General features: G+C 36.6%; 1 protein-coding gene across 2 annotated transcripts in view; it reads left to right on the top strand.

Moving 5' to 3' along the window:
• The window catches only part of LOC139772594 (autophagy-related protein 16-1-like), a 74393-nt gene extending 65925 nt beyond the window's left edge, over positions 1-8468 (top strand). For both annotated transcript variants that reach the window (XM_071706406.1, XM_071706407.1), the window contains one exon: positions 8442-8468. In XM_071706406.1, coding sequence (XP_071562507.1) covers positions 8442-8453 — 12 coding nt within the window. In that variant the 3' untranslated portion in view covers positions 8454-8468. The remainder of the gene's footprint in view (positions 1-8441) is intronic.
• The last annotated feature ends 14430 nt before the right edge of the window (positions 8469-22898 follow it).

Genomic DNA, 22898 nt, shown 5'->3' on the forward strand with positions numbered 1-22898 from the left:
TTTTATTTTCTATACTTGTACAAAATAAATTTGTATTAACTTAGATTAATATTTTGAAAGCAAAATTTAAATTAAAAATTAAATATATAAATTTTTATTGTCTATTTGCAAAACCTAATCGGAGAAAGACTATCCATTTTCAAACGTTTATTGTTCAGCAATTAACTGTGTTTATATTCTTCTCAAGAGAAGATTGAATGGTTAAAATAGACCACAGATGTGGTTAAAATTGATTAGATATATCTCCTATATGTGTACGACTATTTATTATTAATTTTCCAGAATTAATTTTCACTAAAACAGATATATATATAATATAAATCCATGAAGTATTTATAATATAAATCCAATTTATTCGTGTATAAGTATCATGGTTTCATTTTATACTCAATTATAAATGATATTATATATTACGTTGTACATGATAATTAATAATATTTGCATGGGCTGTGATTCCTGCATTGCTTCATATGACCTTATTTTGATTATGCGAGTAATGTGGAACGTGATACAAATTTAATCATAAATTAAAATTCAAAGTTTGCTTTGATACGTAAAATTCTTTAATATTTATGCATATCCTGGGAATGCGTGCGCAAATGGTCTCAATCACTTTTATATTGTACACATAGTACAATGATCATCTTATCACGTTACGTATTAAAAGTACCTATTAATCTTATCTTCAGCGAAAAATTATATAATTGTTAAAATGTTGATTTATTTAATGAAAAAGCAGTAACTCGTACTTTGTTCATTAAATTTCGCTCGTTTAATGAAAACAAGAATTTGTATGAATAATTATTGTGACTGATTGAGTGAATTTGGCGCGCATGTTTCCGAGATAATTATATTAAATGATCTAACAAGCGATGAATGGCACGCTTATTATAAACCAATTGACCCAAATTAAATTGATCAGTCGACTTTTTAATCTTGGCAAACTCACTGCGCGGCTTAATATTATTACATATAATATTCAAAGTTTTGAATTGGGTGTGTCTATAAAACCGATAATCGCGCGCGTAAATTGTATTGATATTAATATAATTGATAAATAACTGTATTGAGTATATATTTATATTGCATCGTTTATCGTTATTCCTCAGCATATTGACATAATAATTTATTTAACAAATTTTTTAATCATGCTCTACAATATTTAAACATTCTCATAATTTGCCTGTGATATTATTGGACTAGATATTGTAGGGACAATGCAAATATTAGAGACATCTTGGATTATTTGATTCTGTCCATTATTACTCCAATGTAAAGTAATTATAGTGTCTCGCTTATTTGCCGCTTATTTAATAACAGTATGTAATAAGTCACTAAAACTTCACGAAAGCGACGATAGTGATAATTGGTAAAACATATTTCGTACATCATTTTCATGCGGGATTGGTGAGAGTACAATTAGAACTAATCTGGTAATTGGTACGATATTTCGAGCACGGCCGGGAGTTTTCTTTGTAGTTAAATCTCTCGTACCTTTATTTTATTGCATTCTACCAGCTCTATAGTTAAATACTTTTGTAAATGTTGCGACATCCATTATACGTAATATGTATATATGTATAAGTGGAAACGCGTATTTGCCCGTTTTATTCCGATTAAACTCGATTCAATTAATTTATATCATTTTTCGTTTAAAACCTGTGCAAACCGCCGTTCTTCTCGTCAAAGCTACCGCCGGAGGGACAACGTGCTTATAAGCAGTGGACATGCAATCCACAGACGGAATAGCTATACCTCGATGCGTAATTAAAGAGCTGCGCGAATTTCTTTTTCTCGTTTTTCCCCCATCGCGATCTGACTGCCTCCACGATTGAATATTTTTCCACGTCCCGTAGCATTTTACAAATCTGCATAAAATGCGTATATCGGTGCCCGCTAGTCTAATAAGAGATTTTAATCCAATGAAATTCAGTTGTATTAATTTAAATCTTTTTACAATTAATTTATAGGATGGCTAACTCGTAATATCTACCTTCGTATTTTATATCTACGCGAACGTGGAATCTTAATCCTTAGCTCGCCACATTCCGATCCAGTCGACCGCTGAACGTTTTTCGGTTTTTTAGTTTTTACATAATAACATATATAATTTTCTAGTTTCCTTATAATAAATTCAGTAAATTCAAATCATTTTCTTGACCTGATATTATCATAAACATCTTATTCAAAGTTTGTATTTCCAATTTCTACAGTACAAGCTTGAAAATATTAATTAGAATGAAAATGACAATGCAGCACAGTCGAGCGGTCTCATGGACCGGAGTGTGGCGAATTAAGGACTCGAGAATAAGTGTGGCTAGCTAGGGTTAATACAGTAATTAGCCTGTATTTATACATTATTACAGCCCGTTTTAAAATAATGGCCCTTTTGAATAATGGATATATCGTACATTAAACAGACAAGAATTTCGCGGAATAAATATCAAATGTGGTTCATTAATGTCATAATTATATTACGCTTATAACCACGGATACCATTTTTGTTTTAATATGTCTCTTCTGTAATTGTTATAAATTCGATATTTACTCTGTTCTTATTTCTGCAGGTTATCTCACATTACAATTTGATTTTATAATATGACCGAAGATAAATTGACCAAAAATTTCGATACTACAATATAATAGTTTGTATAAATTATACCATAATAATAAGCAACGTATCTTTGTTTCATATCACAATATCAATCGCGTTATATGTGTCAAAAAAGGGTGGATATATAGTAACCTCACAGTTAGTTGCATAAGATGTGCATTTTCGTGAAAAATAGTTGGATACTTGACCGTATGCGGATTTAATATTTATTCAGATCCGCGATCCCTGGTCAATTCCGTCGCGCATGCAGCTCCATCCGTTATCCATTTAAAGCCCATATCACACTAAAGATTGTGATTGAGATTGGATTGAAATTTAATCAATCAGAATGAAGAAGACTAATAATCTCAATTTTTGTGAACAATTTTTGCTCCGATTGGTCAACTTTCAATCCGATCTTAATCCTAATCGGTAGTCAGATACGGGCTTTAAGCGGATTATAGTTGCGATAGGCGAATGTTTTCCGCGAAAATCAAGTCGCGAATAGTAAATACGCCATGGCGCATGTGCGTCTTTACAAACGTACAGACATGAATTTTATGCGTCCCAGTTCGCAAAGTCCAATGCGTTGCAACGCGCATGCTATCCGCGCCCATATTGATTTGCTCTTTCTTTCTCTTTTCCCCGCCGAACACCGAGAGAAGTTTAAAGAGTATCCTAACACGTTGTATGTGTGCTCAATCCCGTGTGTTTGCCCCGCGTCTCTTTCCGGCCTTTTCTGGCGAGCGAAGTGCACGGATGTGCGTCGGAACAATTTGCGCCTACTCGGACCACCTGAGCTAATTCGTTGCATCCACGTCGCCTCTTTTTAATTTCGTGCAATATCCGCTAAAGGACAAACTCGAGCAAATTAGAACTGTTTCGTTATATGTTGCTGTGTGTTTAACGGGAAATATATTCTCGTGTGAATACTTTTACGTCTATACACGCTTCCTAGGCACAGCTCGCCGTACATGGAAAGTTCCAGGAAATCTATTTTCTTTCCATTTCGCCTACGAATTAAATCTAATCCTCAGGCTATGCAATTGTGTTGTCTGTATCTTGCGACGAATGAGAATAGGTCTTTTAAAGATTAAATGTCTCTGATGCTAGCATATGCGATATCGTAATATAAACTATAATATATGCATACGATAATTACATGTTTATATTGGATTACGGTACGTATTGTACTCATAACTCGTAATAAAAAACCTTATAAAAGATATAATAGAAATGTATTTTTTTAAATTATCTCTTCGGTATCGAGAAGAGCGTTTTTTAAAAAAATATATATTGTCGATGTCAATTATTTACGAAAATTATACATTTTGATTAGACGCCTGAATAGAGGAAAGAGAGAGAGAGACAGAGAGAGAGAGAGAGAGAGAGAGAGAGAGGTTCACGTAATAGATAAAAAAGACATTTTTTAGAAGTATAATTACATTTACTTTTAGATGATTTTAAAAATATTTTACATATAACTACATAAGTATATAGCAATTTCACGGAATCGTTTTCTTTGCAATTATCGCAAAACAGATACTAATTTTGCTTCACACTCTCGTCATAGATAAATCCGGGTATTTGATTCTTTTGTGCTTTATAAATGGACTTGTAACTGAAATGCTAAGAGGATCTCTCGCGTAATTTCTTTCTCCTTCGGCTATGATCCATACTTCCGGGAAGCTATGCATTTAACGAGCATGCTCATCAATCTATCAACGGCTTTTGTATTTGCATTTTCACGAACATCTCATGCTGCCATTTCATGCTAACGTATAATCGCACCAGTTGTCCATCACTGAGTTTTCCGCGTGGATCATCGAATGTCGAGTCTTTTGTAAGATTGAGGATACTCGAACAAAATGTTAGACAATACAGAAATTGAAGCGGATTTATTAATATCCGCGTTCTCTAGCAATTGTTAATTCTCTTTATCTTATATGCTGTACACATCACGTTATTAAAATAATGAACACGTAGCTTCAATCGTTGTAAAAAATTAAATTAGCTGTCAAGTTCGGATATTTCTGCATGAATTATTGTTTGTCTCAATCTGACTGATCGTTTTCCGTTGAAACGAGAAAAGACATACTTAAATATATAAAAGGGTATATAAAAATAACTTTGTTTAAAGATTGATTAAGGTTTTCTTTATTTATTTTAATTATAAAATTGATTAAAAATCTCTAGTATAATTATCCATAACTACTTAAAATAGCGTTTTTACTAGTTGAAAGATTTATAGCTATACTCTGAGTAATGATCAGTTTTCACTGTTGCGGAACATTCGCTGTTGGAAAATTATTGATAAATTAATTGAGAGAATAAAAACAATGTACTCGCATATCATAATATGAAGAAAGTAATGTTTTAAGCGCACTTTAAGTACGTACGGTAGCGGACGATAGAGGCTAACGTGAAACAAGTATCGAAGTTCCGAAATGCTTTCCCTATTGGCGGACAAGGAAACTTTTCTGCGGCGGAGTCCTGCGGGTAAAGTTTATCATTTAGGACAAAGGTTCGCCCCGGGTGGCGTACTCGCGAAGATTCTTCGGCGGCGACGAGATTCGAGAGGAGACTCCGGGAGAGAGACCAAAGCGCAGAAAGAGAGAGGGTGGGCACACGGGCTAGATAGAAAGAGCATGCCATACGCTCCTTGGGGGGCCTGTAGCAACGGGGTAAACCCCGACAGATAGGAAACGACCCTACCACCCTTCCTTTTTAACGTCGGATGCCGTAGTTTCTGCGAGAAATCTTTTAGGATGAACCCTGCAGGAAACGAGAAGAGGTCGGAGTCGTTACTTGAAGGACCCGGCTATTCTTGCTGACTGTATTTAAGGGAAAATTATCCGTCCGGACATCCTCCGACACTGTCCCCCGTCGCTTTTTCACGATCCTTGAACTCGAGGGAAGTCTTTCGACATAGACATGGTCATTCGAGAGAGCGTTTCCCCTTTCGGACACCGGGCGGCGCGCTGCAGTAATGCGATCCACACGGAATGTGTGCACACGACGATATGTATCGTACACATGCACCGGGCGACGACGCCTGGCTCCGGCATACGTGGACATGACGGACGAATTATACGCTACACGCTACTTCCGGAACTAGCACGACCTTTGAGTCGAGTCATCTTACTATGTTAGTAATCCGCGCTCGCGCGCTCACATTGCCGCTTCTTTTCCGTCGCGATCGTACGAGGTTCATCGTGCGAAAATAATCTTCATTTTAGTTCTTCTTCCACTGTAATTCGAGTTCCCTGCGACTGAGTGTCCTTACATACGACTCTACGTCGCTGAGCTTGCTCGATTTAACAGCGGGTATTATTTTTACGATGTAATTTCGTCTAAAGAAAGAATCGTAATCACGAAGAAAAAAATATTCTTAATTAAACCACTGACTTGTTATACGTTTATACAATTACAATAGATTTTTAGATGTATTTGTACTTTCTGTTACCATTGTAAATCGGATTTCCCATTATTTTAATAACATTCGTTATTTATTATCAGTAACAATTCGGCATAAAATATATATAATTCGATGTACATTAAATATGCCGTAAAATAATACGATAATTTATACCGTGGTAATAAACATTATTTTATAAATCTATGTCCTATTATATTATATTAATTAGCAAATTAATATATCATACCATTAGATTTATTTGACATTATTCGACTCGATACGACAGCAATTGGTTTAATATAAATTTGCGTAAAATGTACTCCTTCATAATTATAATATTACGAGCGGAATGAAAAATCGGCAATTATTGTTCAACTCTAATAGAATTTCTGTGCTATTGTGTCAGTTCGATGTACATCGACGCATGACAAATGAGGACGTTCATTAAACAATGAAATAACGTTGACAACGTTGGCATGCGTTATCCCAATTAACGCGGCAAAAGTAATTAAACTCGCACAACAAGAAGTTTATTAACCTGTCATTTTCCTCGATAAGAGTGCTTAGTTTATTCTTCTTACCTGTCAAGACACGAAAACGGTACCGGTATAGCATGCATTATATCGTTATCGTCAAGGTGTAACTTCACTTTTTAGTGATCGATAGCGAGGAGCAATGTCGGAGAGGAGACGGCGAATGAAACTGCGCGAGCAGGAAGGAATCGAGCCGGGGTGAAATGTTGTTCTCGCGGGACAGCTAGCGAAAGGCCACGCGTTTCTCCTGTGCGACGCACTAAATTATCTACGGGGATCATCGAAAAAAATCGCTCTATCCCATGCTTTTGCCGGGCCAGGCGTGACTCGCGTGTAAAGGGCGGACGCTATGTTCTCTCTCGTTTCTCTCCCTCCTGCCTTCAAAAGCGGATAAATGATTCCGCCGCGCGTGTATCGTGCGTGTACAAGAAGAAAGTGACAAACGCTACGTCGCCTTCCGCCGTTCTTACCGTTCTATAAAGCATATATTATATCTCGCTGGCGCGGCGACGGGAACCGGACACGAAATACATAAGAAATATACGGGGCCAAGGGACATCCACGCACCACTACGGACGTATCGCCGTATGATATACGGCACGTTAAATACGCCTTGAAATTGGATGCACTTCTTGTTAGAGGCTTCTTGTATCCCTCGCCCAGGCCTCGCTACCACGTGTAACGGATTTAACGAGTAAGCCTTATTGAGCGCGTCTAGCGCGGTCGATTCTTTTCTCCGTTCCTCTAACGCCGCTCGGGAAAATTAATTCGCTTGTGGGCAGAATTCAATTTAATTCAATCTACGAGAGAGAAGTCTAATAGAATACGATGCACCTGTCAAAGATTCTGACACGCGTGATTCCTTCGACGCTCTCTCTCTCTCTCCCTCTCTCCCTCTCCTCTCTCTCTCTCTCTCTCTCTCTCTCTCTCTCTCTCTCTCTCTCTCTCTCTCTCTCTCTCTCTCTCTCTCTCTCTCTCTCTCTCTCCCTCTCTCTTTCTCTCTCTGCGCTCATGCGCGAACAATAAAGGATGATAATGCCGTGTACACGAGCGCCGAGTAAAGTTTCATTTTAATTCCCCGGGGATACGACCTATTAATCATAATTCTGAGGTACCAGCCAATTTGTTAGCGACTCGATTCCCAGAGGGTGCTACATTATTGTGTTAAAATCTGTCATTGTTCCCCGTGCGCATTATTGTTCAGCAACGTTACTTTGAATCGTTATTGAAATTTATAGTAGCCACGATGTTTCTATACTTTCTGTTTTTTAATTATCAATCTTCTTCCTCCCTTCACACGTGTCCGGCTGTAATGAGGTCTTACATGCTCTTGCAGTAATGCATTAACAATGTTCCCAATTGAAATTATATTTTGCCTGGCAAATGCGTTGCATTACGTTACACCACCTATCTAATGTATGATCATATCTATGATGATAAATAATGCTATCATCATTAAGTTGTCAACGCAAAGTCAGTAAAATAATGCTATCGAGCATAGTTTCATTAATCTTTAAATTTAGGTGTACATGGGTATGATGGTTTATCATTAAAAATATAAAGAGAAGCGGAGATTACACTGTCGTGATTACGTATAGCTCTTATATACACGTGGGCAAACGAAACGTAATAACACGTCCATGTTAATTACATTTCACTGCACAAGCGAGTATTATCTGGAGCTAGCTTTTCGAATTGATGAAAATAAGTACGCGCGGACGTTTTTTTCTTTTTACCAAGAGATGTACTGAAAGAACAACGACGTATCCAATTCGCGTGAGGGATCCACGCGTTATGGCTCATCGTATTCGTTATCCAAACACGGCGATCGCGCGCGCGCGCGCGCGCTCCCCGGCGCGAGAGAAGATTTAAGAACGAACGTCCCGTTTTATTTCAGGCACGTACCTAACCAGTCCTGGTTATTGTGCTGCCGCGGAAAGTGCCTTTTTCAAGTGAAACAGACGGATACCTCGGGCCCCTCCCTCTCTCTTCTCTTCATAGTGCGCCCGTCTATTCCGCCGAGCGAGTGATGAAAGGGAGCAAAACCTGGAAAAAAATAGGCGGTGGTCGGGGTGGAAAAAGGTAAACTATTTTCCCGTTCTCTCTCTCTCTCTCTCTCTCCTTTCTCTTCTTTCTTTCCTTTCTCTTTTTCTCATCCCCCCCCGCACACTTATTGTTTTTTTCTTCCCTCCTCATTTCTTCGGACGAATGGACGGGAATGCTGGACCAACTTGCTCTATCGTACTTTTCGTAATAGTCGTATTCGCGCCTATTCTGTTACTGGCTTTCGTGTTTAATACACGCGTACGGCGCATATAATTGAACTCACGTATACGTGACAAAGGCTGATGAGTTGGACCGGATGATGGTTTAACGTGTCATCAACAACAGTTGTTGCATTGTGTTCTTGCAATCACGTGGCGGCAATCACGACCGCACACACGCGCCGACAAGAGAGAGCGCGTTAAAGGGGCACTGCGAGGGATAGGAGAGAGCAATTTGAGTGCCTGTGTGTATCATCCGCAGTTCTGCAGTCCTTTTCTTTGACCGGATCGATTTCATTTCCTCGATACATGCGGATTTATACCGAGCTAATTAAAATTATCCCGCGGGTTATGATGCAGGCCGTAGATTTATTGTGGCGTAGGAGCTTTCGTCGTGCGTGTTAAACATGCCGACACGTGTTTGCCGATAAAACATGTAGTCTTCACCAGGAAATTGGTGACTTGTCACCGCATTTGTTTGGCGTTTCCGAATTAGCGCGAATACCACATACGAGCAAAATCGTTTGGCTGACACTTTCGTAAAATTTACTTGTTACATTTTGATTGTATTCTCACTATGGTTTTACTATGTATCAATCAATGATGCTAACAATTATTATAAGAATTTTAATGTATCGTTAAAGTTTATGTAGTGATATTATCTTTATTCAAATCGGTTTCTTTAATTTCCCGATTTTATACTGGAATCTGTAATAATTAATATTTTTGAACGTATATTCTGATAGAATTTATAAAATTTATTATTTGTTGAAATCTTGCATTTTTGCTCACGATCACTATCTGTGCGTAACCAGTCATTTTGCGTTTTTCAATTGCGGATATAATAATTGTAAGAAATAAGTGTGTATTTTATTACAATATCTTTATACAGCACTCTAACTTCTACAACGTTGCTTATTTTATTTTCGGAGATCTAAATGTTTTCTCTGCTCAAATTTTTCATCAGTCTCGCGTGATGTATGTCCGCTTGCATTCTTTCCGGTCGAATGACTTCAAACAGTCACCATCGTTCAAACGTGATGAAGCTGGAAGTCATCCTCTCTCCCAAAATTTTCCAAAATATGACGTATTTTTACATGTTCTTCTTTTCTCGCTTGACTTCTTCATGTTCTAGCTTTCGTTTTATTTTTGACATTGGCATAAAATGCTGATCATACTTGTTAGATACATCGCGTCGGTTGCAATTGTGCGCGTTATCCGAGATATCGTTTTATTTCGGTGTAACAGGACTCTTGCTAACGTAAATTGGACCGACGGAAATGAGCATGGGAGTGGTCTTTCACTACGTTCCCTCTCTCTCTCTTTCTTTCTCTCTCTCTAAGCCAGATTAGGCAACCATAAGAAAAGCATCGCTCGAGAGCTTTGTTCGAGCTTGCTCTAGTACGTTGTGATGAGCAATGGAGTAACCAATAGCGGGTCTCTCACCATCCCGAGGGAGCTTTGAGAACGATCGGTACTTGCATCCTACTCCGTTCATGAATCCTATCCTCCATCTCTCACCGCTTCCTGGTTTACGTTGTTCCATTTCATTCCGACCACGAGCGACGTCCACTGACTACCTATTCCCCCGTTATCCTTCCTGAAGAGGTACCCCCATTACCCCGCCGCATCTGACGCATCTCCCCGGTGTAATTTCCATGACGACTCAAAGTGATCCTTGTTACGAGCACTCGACCAGGCGTGGCACGACCGCCACGTTGAATTCTTCACGCGTTCATTATCAGAAATCATTAAACTAAAACGTATCGTCTGCACTCGCGTATATACAGGCCGTTACGATCGAAGCATATACGTGAAGCCGAATTACCTATTCCGAAATGACGAAATGTTTTATCCACGTACTCCGTGTCGGTATGGCGTTTCGCAGTTTATTCCTGTTCAATGGCTATTCGCGATCCGTTATGTAGCTTCTCTTTCACGACGCAGGCTATTTTCAGCTGGCAGGTGGTCCAGAATAATTGAGAATTAATTTTTGATCTCATTTGGTTACGGGTATAGCTTTAGAGGGCTACAATTCTCGTTGACGTGGATTAGCTAAATTAGTTAAGCTACACTTAACCAAGGAAAACATAGCCAGAACGAAAAAAGGACAGAGAATTTTCATATCAATAAGGAATCAGTTGATAACGATTACGCATTTATTCTAATTTATGATATTCTGTTTTGTTATCTGCAGAAATAATATAATAAAATTTGCAAGTTTATATACGAGAAAAGTATACTCTTAATTTTACACGCGTATAAGCCAGATTTATACTAAGTAAGCGAGCTCGAACAAACACAAATGAATAACTTGTTTCAACGGGTGCTATCAGTCCATTCACACTCGTGCAAATTGTTCATTTGTGTTTGCTCGCGCTCGCTTGTTTAGTTTGGATCCAGTTTTACGCGCCGACGAATGAATAAGAATATGCTTGGGTCTTCTTACTGATTGGATCGCTCCGTTTGTCTTTCTTTATCATTAAATGTGGGCAAAATGTATTAGCTTATATAGTATTTTTTTTTGCATTTATCTTGATTTTTTTTAAATATCTAGTTTTTTTCATGAAGGGAAAAATATGCAAATCGCGGAAATATGTAACTCTAGTTTTTCCATTGATTTCTACGGATTTACAATTCCAGCTTTTAAATACATTTATGATTCAATATCTGCTAAAATTTACAATGTCTTAAATTTGGAATATCTGAACCTGTTCAATATTATAATGGAACTTTAAAATTTACATACTGTAAATTTCTTGTGGAACAAAGTTATGAGTTATTATACGAAATATTCAAGATGACGCTTTGTATAAAGTAAAGTAAACTATTTATTATGCTTTTTATGACAATTGAATTATATATATCGATGTATGATATTTCTCTATCGCGGTTTTTGTGCAACATGAAATTAACATTGAGGTTCAATGATTATTGCAATTTTATTCATGAACACGCAATTATTCTGTATAAGCTGTTTGAGTATCTTTTACGTTAGCTTGGTTTTTTTTTCTTTTTTTCGTCGGGACTGGACTGCAGCCGTCGTTGTTCCACATCGTGTCAACATTGTAATGAAACTACCGACGATCGATTAACGACCGCGGCGATTCGCCGCGCAGTGGCTTCTATCGCAATTTCGGCGAGTATATGTACGTCCATTGCGTTCAGAGCGACGACTGCGTAAAGGCATTGTTTTTAGGCCGAAAGCAATAAACGATATTTGGGTCCAATAGGCGGTGACGGACGGGAGGATTCTGGCCCCCGAGGGTTGAAGGCAAACGAAACCGTGGCCAGCTATCGATCCGTGAAAATCGATAGTCACGGCCATTTATTCATCCAGTCGCTCGTCGAATATATTGTTTCCGCAATTTTGTTCGACATTCTATGCAGTTTTCCGTCGACCTGAAATACGCAGCATTTACATCAACGCCGCTATAAATTTCGAGAGCGCGGGTTTTTCGCAAACATGCAGAAACGATGGGACATTAAAATTTGTTATTCGATTAAGGTTGGTTGGTGGGGTTTCATTATTAACCTTTCGTGTTGCTGATGAGATTTACAAATGTGCCACATAGTGTCTAACAACATTTTTCTGAAAATTATACTGGTTTTTGAAATGGCAGTTTTGAAGCGTAATGATAATTATTGAATTAACTGTCAAATTTTACATTTTTGCAACATCTTGGTCGTAAAGAGCTAAAATATTCCGCTTTTTGATATTAGCCTTCTCTCTCCTCTCTCTCCTCTCTCCTCTCTCTAGTACTAATACAAAATTTAATGATATATAATGCTGAATACTTAGCACTAACAAAAAAATAAAATAATTCATTGTAATAGATGACAGATAATATTATCGTAAACACTTTTTAATCTTTTACGCAATTTTGTTACATCGTAAAAGCACGCGTGCGATAGGTTTCGTATAATAAGTTAATCCATATATACTTGCGCAGTTAAGGTAAATTATATAGCGTCACGCGATTAGGATAATGGACGCATTCAATAATATAGCTTACGTTCCATTAGATCGCGGAAAGTTCGAGGAATTCGTAAAATATTCTTGAACAGAACCAAACTTATGGATATTGTAAAACTCCCTCCATGTTTGATAAGATAGTCCTTATTACCTCGACAGCGCGCAAATATTATCGTTACGAGGCTCTTGTTTATCACTAACCACACATACACGTATGTGATATCTTTAATGCACTATAAAGAAAAAGTAAGACGACATGTGTGCCATTTTTCGATCGATAGTAATTTGATACAATTATGTGTTGTCCGTAACTGTATAACTTTTAAACGTGAATACTTTTCGTGGCGAACTTACGTCCTGCGAATAATTAAACAGCTTTTTGAAAGCTGTTATACTTTTCTTCTTTACTTCTTTATTACAGAAGATATAGATACAATGTATAGACGTTAATATTTGTATATAACGTTTTATAATATTTAAAGTTATTTATTCTTATTTCTCCAATATTACATTTTTATGAACGTATTTATAGTAAATGTTAAAGAATATATAATTACGTAATTATTTTTATTAATACAAATATTAATAGAATTATATTTTTCATTAATAAGTCTCTGTCTAAAAGATATTTCGTAATTTTATATGATATATGGTGATGGTTTTCAAGGATAAAAATTGTCGTTTTCGATACATTTAAAAGATTTGAAAGGCTATTCGGCAATAGGCAATTTCGACCAATAAATGCGAATGAAAGAAGGGCGTGTTTTTTTATTGCTGATAGAATACAGATTCTTTTCCTCTCGTTTCAATATCTCGCTCATAAATTGTGCCAGAACCCCTAGCATCGTATAAAACCAGTCGTGGATTATTGAGTGTCTCGTTCTTATCATCTTGCTAATGCAATTTAATTATTTTTTGCAATTAAAAGAAACGTGGCGGTAAATTATGTTAGCGACCTATTTGCGTATAAAATATATTATATATATTATATCTTAATTGCCTTATAAATTGCCTTATAAATATTTCTTGTTTAGTTAATTAGATAATTGGGTAGATAATTGGAAGTTTGCTTAATCATTCGGCAAAGGGGTGGAATAATGTACGAGATGGTACCAAATTAATTTCTCGGTAATTAACTAATTTGAATTAAATTAAATTAACTAATATTTGATTCCAAAATTATGAAGAATTGTGTGAATATCGATCAAACAATCGTTATATTAAAACAACTCGTTTCGAGATCGAGCATATTTTTTCGTGAATGTGAAGGTTGATATGAATATAAAGATATAGATGGACATTTTTCAAATTTTCTTAAATCTTCTTGAAAACATTTTCATGAAGATTGTAAATATATATGTCTCGGCGACATTTGTTAAAGTATATAATTACATTGATGTAAAATATATAATTACAACACATGAGAGATTACAGTAGACCCTATATAACACAGGTTCATATAACACGATTTCGTATAACACGATGGAAAATTTTTTGTTTGTTTTAAAGTGAGATAAAAAATATTTTACTGTTACATCTTTATGCTTTATATTTTACATTTTTTATAATAAACCCTAAAACTTTTGTAAATATGTGTTTTTATATGCATACATAATTCGTGTATTCTATGTGACTCGTATAACACGGATTCATATAATATGGAATCGTGAGTATCTCTTGTGTTATACGAAGGTATACTATATATAATGATACATTAATATCATACAGTTGATATTAATTTATGTAGCAACCAGGATAATTAAAATCTAACTTCAAAAGCTGGGATTATTCTATTATTGTGATATATAAGATAAATTTATAAGAGATATTTAAATATAATCACTTCAAGAAAAATTTTATAGATAAATTAACTTGTTATTAATATAAATGTAAAAACGTAAATAATAAAGATTTATAGATATCAGATTTATTTACATATACGATTTAAATCTTATTAAATTTTATGAATTATCCGAAATATATGTTATAACGTAGACGCGGCAATTGAATCGTCTTCGATTAGAACATTCTATTCTAACTAACAGTAATTTGCGGACGTGCGATATTGTGTTCAACGAAATGCCAATATTGCTGAATATATGCGTATCTACCATGTGCATTGCGGTTTCCTCGTACTATCCGTACATCTTCATTAAGTTGCATTGTGGCTTGATGTCTACCGCAATTGGGATTCATCGTTCGGCAAAGTTTGATATTATTAATTAATTCAATATCAAACGACGTGCCGAGAATGTATTGTTCGCCGCTGCGAACAGTAAAAACAAATTCACAGCACGTTATATAGACTTTACTGCATCGGTAAAAAGTAACACAATCTCCATGAAATTTCATGGATTGTAGAAAAGAGTGTAGTAGTTTTACTGTTGCATTTTATGATATCATATAATGCGTATGAGCTGCTTTTGTCTATCATTATCTTTAGTAAATAGTGTTAATAGTTTTTAAAGTTTATTATTATTTGAAGAACTTGCGTCAATCATATTAGCTTATAATTCATAATTTTGATAATTTGATAAAAATTCTCATATTTTGTTAATACATTAAGAAGTAATTCTAAAAATTAATTAATAAAAAGAAGGAATATTAAATTTCAATAATGATTTATGCTTTACCCGTGTATAATATTTGCTTTACATAGCTCACCGTATTATTGTTCTAGATCTAGATCCATCGTGCAAAAATATATTTTAATAACCAATCAATGTCCAATATTTAGAAAATATAAAATTTATAATATATTTTACAATTTTAAGAGAAATCATTATTACGCGTTGAAAGACACGCTCTGTGATTATTCTCCATATGTTGATTTATGATTTCGTCATTTTCGCGTCATGCGTCATCGATCGTTTCTCGTAAGAAGAAACGAATTTTGCGTATGAATTTCCGCTCGTATAGGTAAGGGTGACGGAAAGCCGAACGTCCTAACGACGTGGGACTCCAGCGGATCCTTCTTCCTATCATGGGGTGATAGGAAGAAGGATCCGCTAGAGTGAATAACGAAGTGGAAACTCCTCGACATCCGTCATCTGGGGGAAAATTTGTATTCCGTCCGAACGTCCTCGGATCACCCTTCTGTAGCCTTATCGTCGCTCGGTCCATCAACTTGACTCCCGGTTCGTCGGCGCGAGGATCGCCCATCAATTTCGGAGGCAAACCCTTTTCCATCCCTTAGAAAGTTTTTCAAGAACCTGCAGAGATAATGCTGCCAACTTTGAACTCGGAATAAATTTTCTTGCATTATGAATTGATTATCAATCTGATTATCTCGCTTATTATACATCTCATTCCGTTGTCAGCGATATTTATTTTACCCATGCTGGTTTTTATAAAATAATAATATTATTGTATTTTTTAAATATACAAAAGATATGACATAGTCCTTTAATTCTCATAAAAGGATTAGGCAATCGATAATAAATTCGAACAGATTTAGAACTTATCAGAGTAATTTTGAGGAAAAATAGGAAAAATTAAAAATTAAAGTGAAAAGGTTGTAAAATATTAGATAAGAAGCTTTTTCTGTAGCTCTTTCATGAGATAAGCATAGGATAAAAGATGGTGAAGAGATAGCGAAAGTTAAAATATTAACTTTTCTTTTCTTCAGAAAAAAAAATCATCTCACGAATTTAACATTTCTTGTATCTCTAATAATTTCAGAAATATGGAAAGTCAAAGAGGACTTATACAATTATTTTGTTTTATATGGTAGTTTCGACCGCATAAAAATGTTTTTAACCGCAATGTTAAAAGTTATGCGTTTTGAAATAATTATTTTTTATGTATTTCTAATGTTTTTTATGTTTACTGTTTTTTTCCTGAACTGGAATTTTCCTCAGTTTTTCATGTTTTAAGTAATGAGAATGTGGTTATGTATAATATTTTCGCTAAATATTCATATCAAAATTTGTTACTTTTTTACATGAGCGCTGCAGGAAAAGTTTTGTTTATATATCATCTATTTTTTAACGAAAAAAATTAAATTACTTATGAACTAAAATTTTATAAAATATCTTGTTACCGATGTAGAACATAATTAATATTATAACGAATAATGAACGTACAAAATATTAAATTTATAATTTCTTTAATATTTTAACACAAACAGTTGTTACTTCTCATTATAAATAATGATATTTATTCAACCTTTTGATTTTATTTTTCATAAATTATAATATAAATAGCATGTTATTAAGATATTTCGTGGATTCATAAGTCAAGCGGCTTTATGCTTCAAAAAAGTTTTCTAAAGAGAGCTTGAGATATATTCTTAAATGTTCTTCATAAGCTCCGCTATCATGCGTTGCCTGAAAAAAGGAACGAGTGACGCACAGCGGTATACGACAAATCTTAAGATAACGAGCGAGCATTGATCGCTTTCAGCGGCAGTCGTGCACAATCAATTTTTCCCAGCTGTTTCTCTTCAAAAAGACGGCTTTTTTACTGCCTTTAACGCTAAGAGCACTAAAAGTCGTTTTATAGTTATTTGCCCAGCTGTCTTTATCAGATTAACGTAACTGAATACCGACGTCATACAATAATTTTTGATCGCTAAGTGCATATAAATATTTTTTACAAACGCAATAAACAAGAACAAACACAAGCAAATACGGAGAGACTGAAAAGAGCAATAAAAAAAGTGCACGATAGAGTAAAGACAACTACAAGAAAATCGACGGAAAGATGGAAAATGGATCGGATTGAAAAGATGCACATCATTGATCTTCCCAACGGATATTGAAGAGAACTTTGCTATATAAAGGACACAGTGAAGAGACAGAGAGCGTGAAGAAACGCGAAATATATGTTGGAGCGTCCAGAAGATATTCGTGACGGTCTCTTGCAACACGAGGAGAACGCAAAAGGACCGTGCACGAGTACTTTGCGCTACATATACTACATTCTACAAACCATTTAGCAACATGCACAGACCACCGCGTACCATATTATTATAAGTTTCAATCTGTGTTCGCTCCTCGCTGTCACTGTAATTATGCTTAATGTAGCACAATCTGGCAAACGCTTTCCTCGCGATGTTATCTTCTCGCGCGCCTTATTTCCCCTTCCTCTTTACGGCTTATTTGTTCTTCACTGCGCCTTCCACTTTACGCTCGTCGTCCACTTCTGCATCTGGGTCTCTTATCCGTCTGCGCGCGTTCAATACGGCCGAATGCAGCGGCAGAGCAATCTGCATCTGTGGCTCGTGTCGTGCGCCTTCATTAGTTTAGAAGGAATGCGTAATAATATGCAGCACTGCTCCCGTTACCGTGATGCACTTTCACCAATTTTATAACTTTTTTTTAAGCTGCTATTCGTGTCTCTTTTTTTTTAATCGTCTCGATTGTTTTCCTTCGACCACCTGCGACCATTCGAAATTAACGATTTACTCAAACTAGTTTCGCTGTTTTATCTGTGTGCTTTCGTGCATTAATTCTTCGACATAAATTAAACAGGTCTAGCATTGTTTGCAAAAATACGCGGTTATGAGCAAGATTACATTATTATTATACATGTAGCGATCGACCATACGTATAGTTATGCGCTACATATTGATATCGACGTATTGATTATTTTATAATGATTGACCACGGACATATATGAGCCATAATTTGTGTATTATATCCAATATGTATAATCGACATGAAACATTATTATTATATTAAATGCTAACGCGAATTGATTAAATTTTATCAGTTGTATGTCATACTTGTAGGAGCTAAATCCTGGATAGTTAATTACTTTTCTGTAGATGATTATATTTACTCCTCCGGTGCATACAGATGTACGAGAGCTGAAATTAATTGGTCCCAAGATCACTATTGCAAGAACAGCTTCGCTCTACCTCCAGTTTTATTCTCTTTTAAGGTCTTTTGTTTGTCCTGTCCATCGTGACGTGCAAACATCTATATTTGCCTGTGCGGACGTTTCACAAAATGTAGCAGGGTGTGATGTACTCTTGGGAAATCATATAGTGTGGCTCCAGTCAGTTTTACCGGCAGGGGCATTTATTCGATTCGATATAAAAGCTCCGTGATAACCGCGCAAAGTAACAAATATCAAGAAAGCCATCGCTACAATTGCTGAAGCAGCAATCTTTCTCATATATCTAGATTTAAATTATTCGCTCTTAAGAATAAATTTCGAATTAAAAAAGTAACAAAATTCTTTGTAAATTGATGTCAAACGTACAGTAAGGTGCATGTTAATTCGATGGGTCATAGAATTCTGACATATTGGCCGCTGGGTTTTTAATAATTATTAAAGTAAATTATTAAAAAGTCAGAATTCTATGACCCATCGAATTAATGTACCTTACTGTACATATTCCAATTTTCACAGAATTTTTATTGGATTAATAAGACATTAAATATTTAGATGTACAAGTTCAAATTTATCAAAAAGTCCGTGACACGATAAGTTCCAACGGGCTCCATATACATCAAGCAACGTAATGGATCATATAAGACGTAATACAATTCTTAATTTCCACTCGCTTTCCATTTGCTTTTACGCTTAAAAAAAATTTTGCCTTTGCAAAATAAATTTTCGCCGGATAATACCTTTAGCCTCGTGACGCGCAATATCATATACTATCTGTATCCTTTCCGGCTTTCTATTTCGTTATTTCGTTGCAGTACGGCAGTCCGTAGTTGGGATATAGTACGTACGGATGGACACAGTAAACACACACGGGTGTGAGACATTTTGCGAAAAGGATTTCGCCTCCCGAACAAAAGATTGGCTACATTCCTCGCCGTAAGTAATTCCCGTGCGCGGGAGGAAGGAGAAGGCTTGCGTATGTCCGTCGTGTGAAATCGAGTGGACAGCTGTTCGTACAACTGTCCACCGTCCGACAGGCTGGTGCTGCTCAGATATCGTTTTTACGGATATACAGGTAGTATCATCCAAACGCCTCGAGAGAATTCTCCACCTCCAAGAGTCGCATTCTTGCGCCGATTTATCTTCCGGAAGAAAATCTCGTTGTAAAATCGATCTTATGTTTGCTTACGTGAGAAATAGTTTGCAGTAAACTAAAATTATTTTAACAATAATTTTGGCGCGATACATCTCTTAGTAAGCAGACAAAAATAGCTATAAAAAATGAATAAAAAGAGTAACGTTGCCTCCTCTAATGTGCTCGCACTTGCGTACGGTTATCATGTAGATAAACTTGAAACAACTCGTTAGTACACTTTTTTTTACATATGTTGCACCTGAACCTCTCATTTGCATTTTAAAAAACGTTTCTTGAAACATAATGATATTTCACTCACGATTTCACTGCCTACGCGAGTAAAACGCGATAATGGAAATAAAGGTGGCAATCTGTCATCGGCGGTAAAACGACGAAAGGACGGAGGGAATTCCAAATGAACAATTTTCCCTGCGGAAACGAATGATGCCATTGACATTCGCGATCGAGTCGGCGCGATGCCCATACCTATGATTACGTAATCTACTCGCATAACAATCCCGTAATGCGTGCTCTTAAACACGCACAAATTGCAACGTATCGACGGGCTCTAGGGAGCGTTTCGCAAATTGCGCCAATATACGAACGGACTACTGCCGATACACACGTGGCAATAATTTATTATCCGCTCGAGAAGAGCTCACGTGTCTTCTCTCTTTTTGAATTCATGCTGGCTCGTCAGAAGACTCGCATATCACGCGAACCAAAGGATCTATTAAGAATCGATGAGAAATGCAGTTTTAATATTAGGTCATTTTACGGCCTAATATTAAAACAAATTAGGCATCTAATTAGGATAAATCGAGACGCCGTGATTTGGATGTATTTGCGTTGTTTTATTGTCGTTTCCTTGCCGTGCCGGGTCCCTATCTAACAGGCTACGCGAAAGGCAATGTGTCGGTGTCTATGGTTGATTCTTACTACTGATTCTACGGCGAGCTCCGCTATACCTCGCCAGACGCCCGCTCGCCGTTACCACTGAGTGGAGGCTACTAATCTCGAATTTTTTCACTTTATTGCCGCCCATTCTTTTCCCCCGGCCCTCTCTCTCTCTCTCTCTCTCTCTCTCTCTCTCTCTCTCTCTGCGTGCATTTATTTTCCCGGTCTTCCTCGCTTCCCCATTACCACCGTTTCACTTCCTCTTTTTTCCCATCCTTTCTTCTTCTTCTCTCGCTCTTTATAGCCCGTTCTTTTTAACTCTTTCTCTTCCTCTATATCCTTGTCTGTCTTGCATCGTGCACCGTGCATCCCTACCGCCTGATTTAAATTCATATGCAAATTGCGAAAGGGAGCACGGAGCGCGGTGGAAGGACCTCGCGATTAGTGAGTGTGTGTGGGTATGCGGTCGCGGACACTTGGAACAACGCAATTGGGTTTTTACTCAGCATATAATGCGGCTTTGCGGTCCACGCGTGACGCAATGAACGATGCGTTCAGATTTAACCGTAATCGTAAGGATAACCCGAGATTCTTGAAATTTTACGCCACTGCAACGCGCTTTTTGAACGCGTTAAATGAATTATCCGCGCGCGCGCGCGCGCGCGTACTTCTTCCTCTTTTTCGTTCTCTCTTCTTTTTTTCCAAGACATCACGCCAGCGCAACGGGATTTGCATAATTGCGAGCGATTGTTTGTCCTCGTATCATGGCCGCCACATACACGCTTCAGGACCCTCGGTGCGCTTCTCTGATCCTGATTCATATGCAAATGGCTGGGTACACCGGCGCACGACGGCGCGGATTGAAGACTGACGCTTACTGGACCACGTTTCCCCCTCCCCCCCTCTCTCTCTTTCTCTCTCTCCTCTCTGCCTATATATTCTTCTCTTTTTCGCATCCATACATCCACTTTTATCCTCCTCCCTCTGCTTCTCTCGTTCTTCTCTTCCTCTTTCTCTTTTTCTTTCTCTTTCTTTCTCTTTCTTTCTCTGCAGTCAGCCATCCTCATTCTCATTCCCTCTTTCACCCTTTCTCTATTTTTCTCCATCCATGGTATCCCACTCTTCTCTCGTTTTTCCTCTGTGCACCGAGTGTCCCTCGGGTCAATCTGAAAGTCGTGTTCCTCCGTGAACACAGCGGATCCATGCATTTTGTGGTTGCAATTTCCTGCGCAATTCCGACGATTCTATATGTATACGTAGCCACCCGTGCTCCGCGTAATGTATTTGCACTTGAGCTTGGAATTAGAGTTTGAAGCTCCGTTAATTAATGGCCATTTTGGAATTAGGAAGTTTCAGCCGCGATATTGTATAATTAATACCCCCTCTGTATAAGTAACTAGACCGCTTGGTGAATGCGTCCTTGAAAATATTCTTTGTCCAACAAGTTAAGATGCTTCCTCTTTGATACGAAATTAATTTTCGTTATAAGATTCCGGCTATTCTGATTTTAATTGGAAGCGATTCAGTCATAATTGTTTGATGATGCGACGGAGTTTTAGCAGAAATAGAGAAGCGCGAAATAAAACTCTTTCGCTCCACAACTGTGGCCGAATATTTAGATATTTCGTAATAAATTTTACGTAATCTAATATGCATTAACTTTAATAGAGTTGCAAATAATTAAAAGTACGATAATTAAATTTCTGATTTTAGAATATAATGATAGAAGAGCTGAAAACTGGGATGATCTCATTAAAAATCGTTAAAATATTAACAAAGTAATATTGAAATTTTAATCTTCAGACATAATTATTAATGTGAAATATATTATGTTATTATATTACGAAACGTGTTTTGTTAGGTGTAATTAGGTTATTTATTACAGAATTTTACAGCAAACCTCATGTTTTATTAATACTTGGAGCTATTTTCTCTTGCAAATATTCATGATTTTAAATTTAAAATATGATTTTGGGAAAGCACATTCTTTTATTTGTAAATTAATATTCTTATTTGGCCGATGTTGATATTTATTAATTTTTTTGTCTATTAACATATCTTGTGCGACTTCTTGTAATTATTAAAAGGTTTATAATTTAAACAAAAGAGGAAAATGTCTTTATGCAAATAGTATTTAATAACATAGTCACATAGGATCTCTATAATGATAACAGGGATAATAAGGATTACCGCAAATAAAAGTTTAATCTGACGCGTGACGTTTTATCTGGATCTGCAAAA

Source organism: Temnothorax nylanderi, unplaced genomic scaffold (assembly GCF_030848795.1).
Source record: "Temnothorax nylanderi isolate EJ_2023f unplaced genomic scaffold, tnyl_v1.0 TNYL_tig0051_pilon, whole genome shotgun sequence".
NCBI classification, from domain to species: Eukaryota; Metazoa; Arthropoda; class Insecta; order Hymenoptera; family Formicidae; genus Temnothorax; species Temnothorax nylanderi.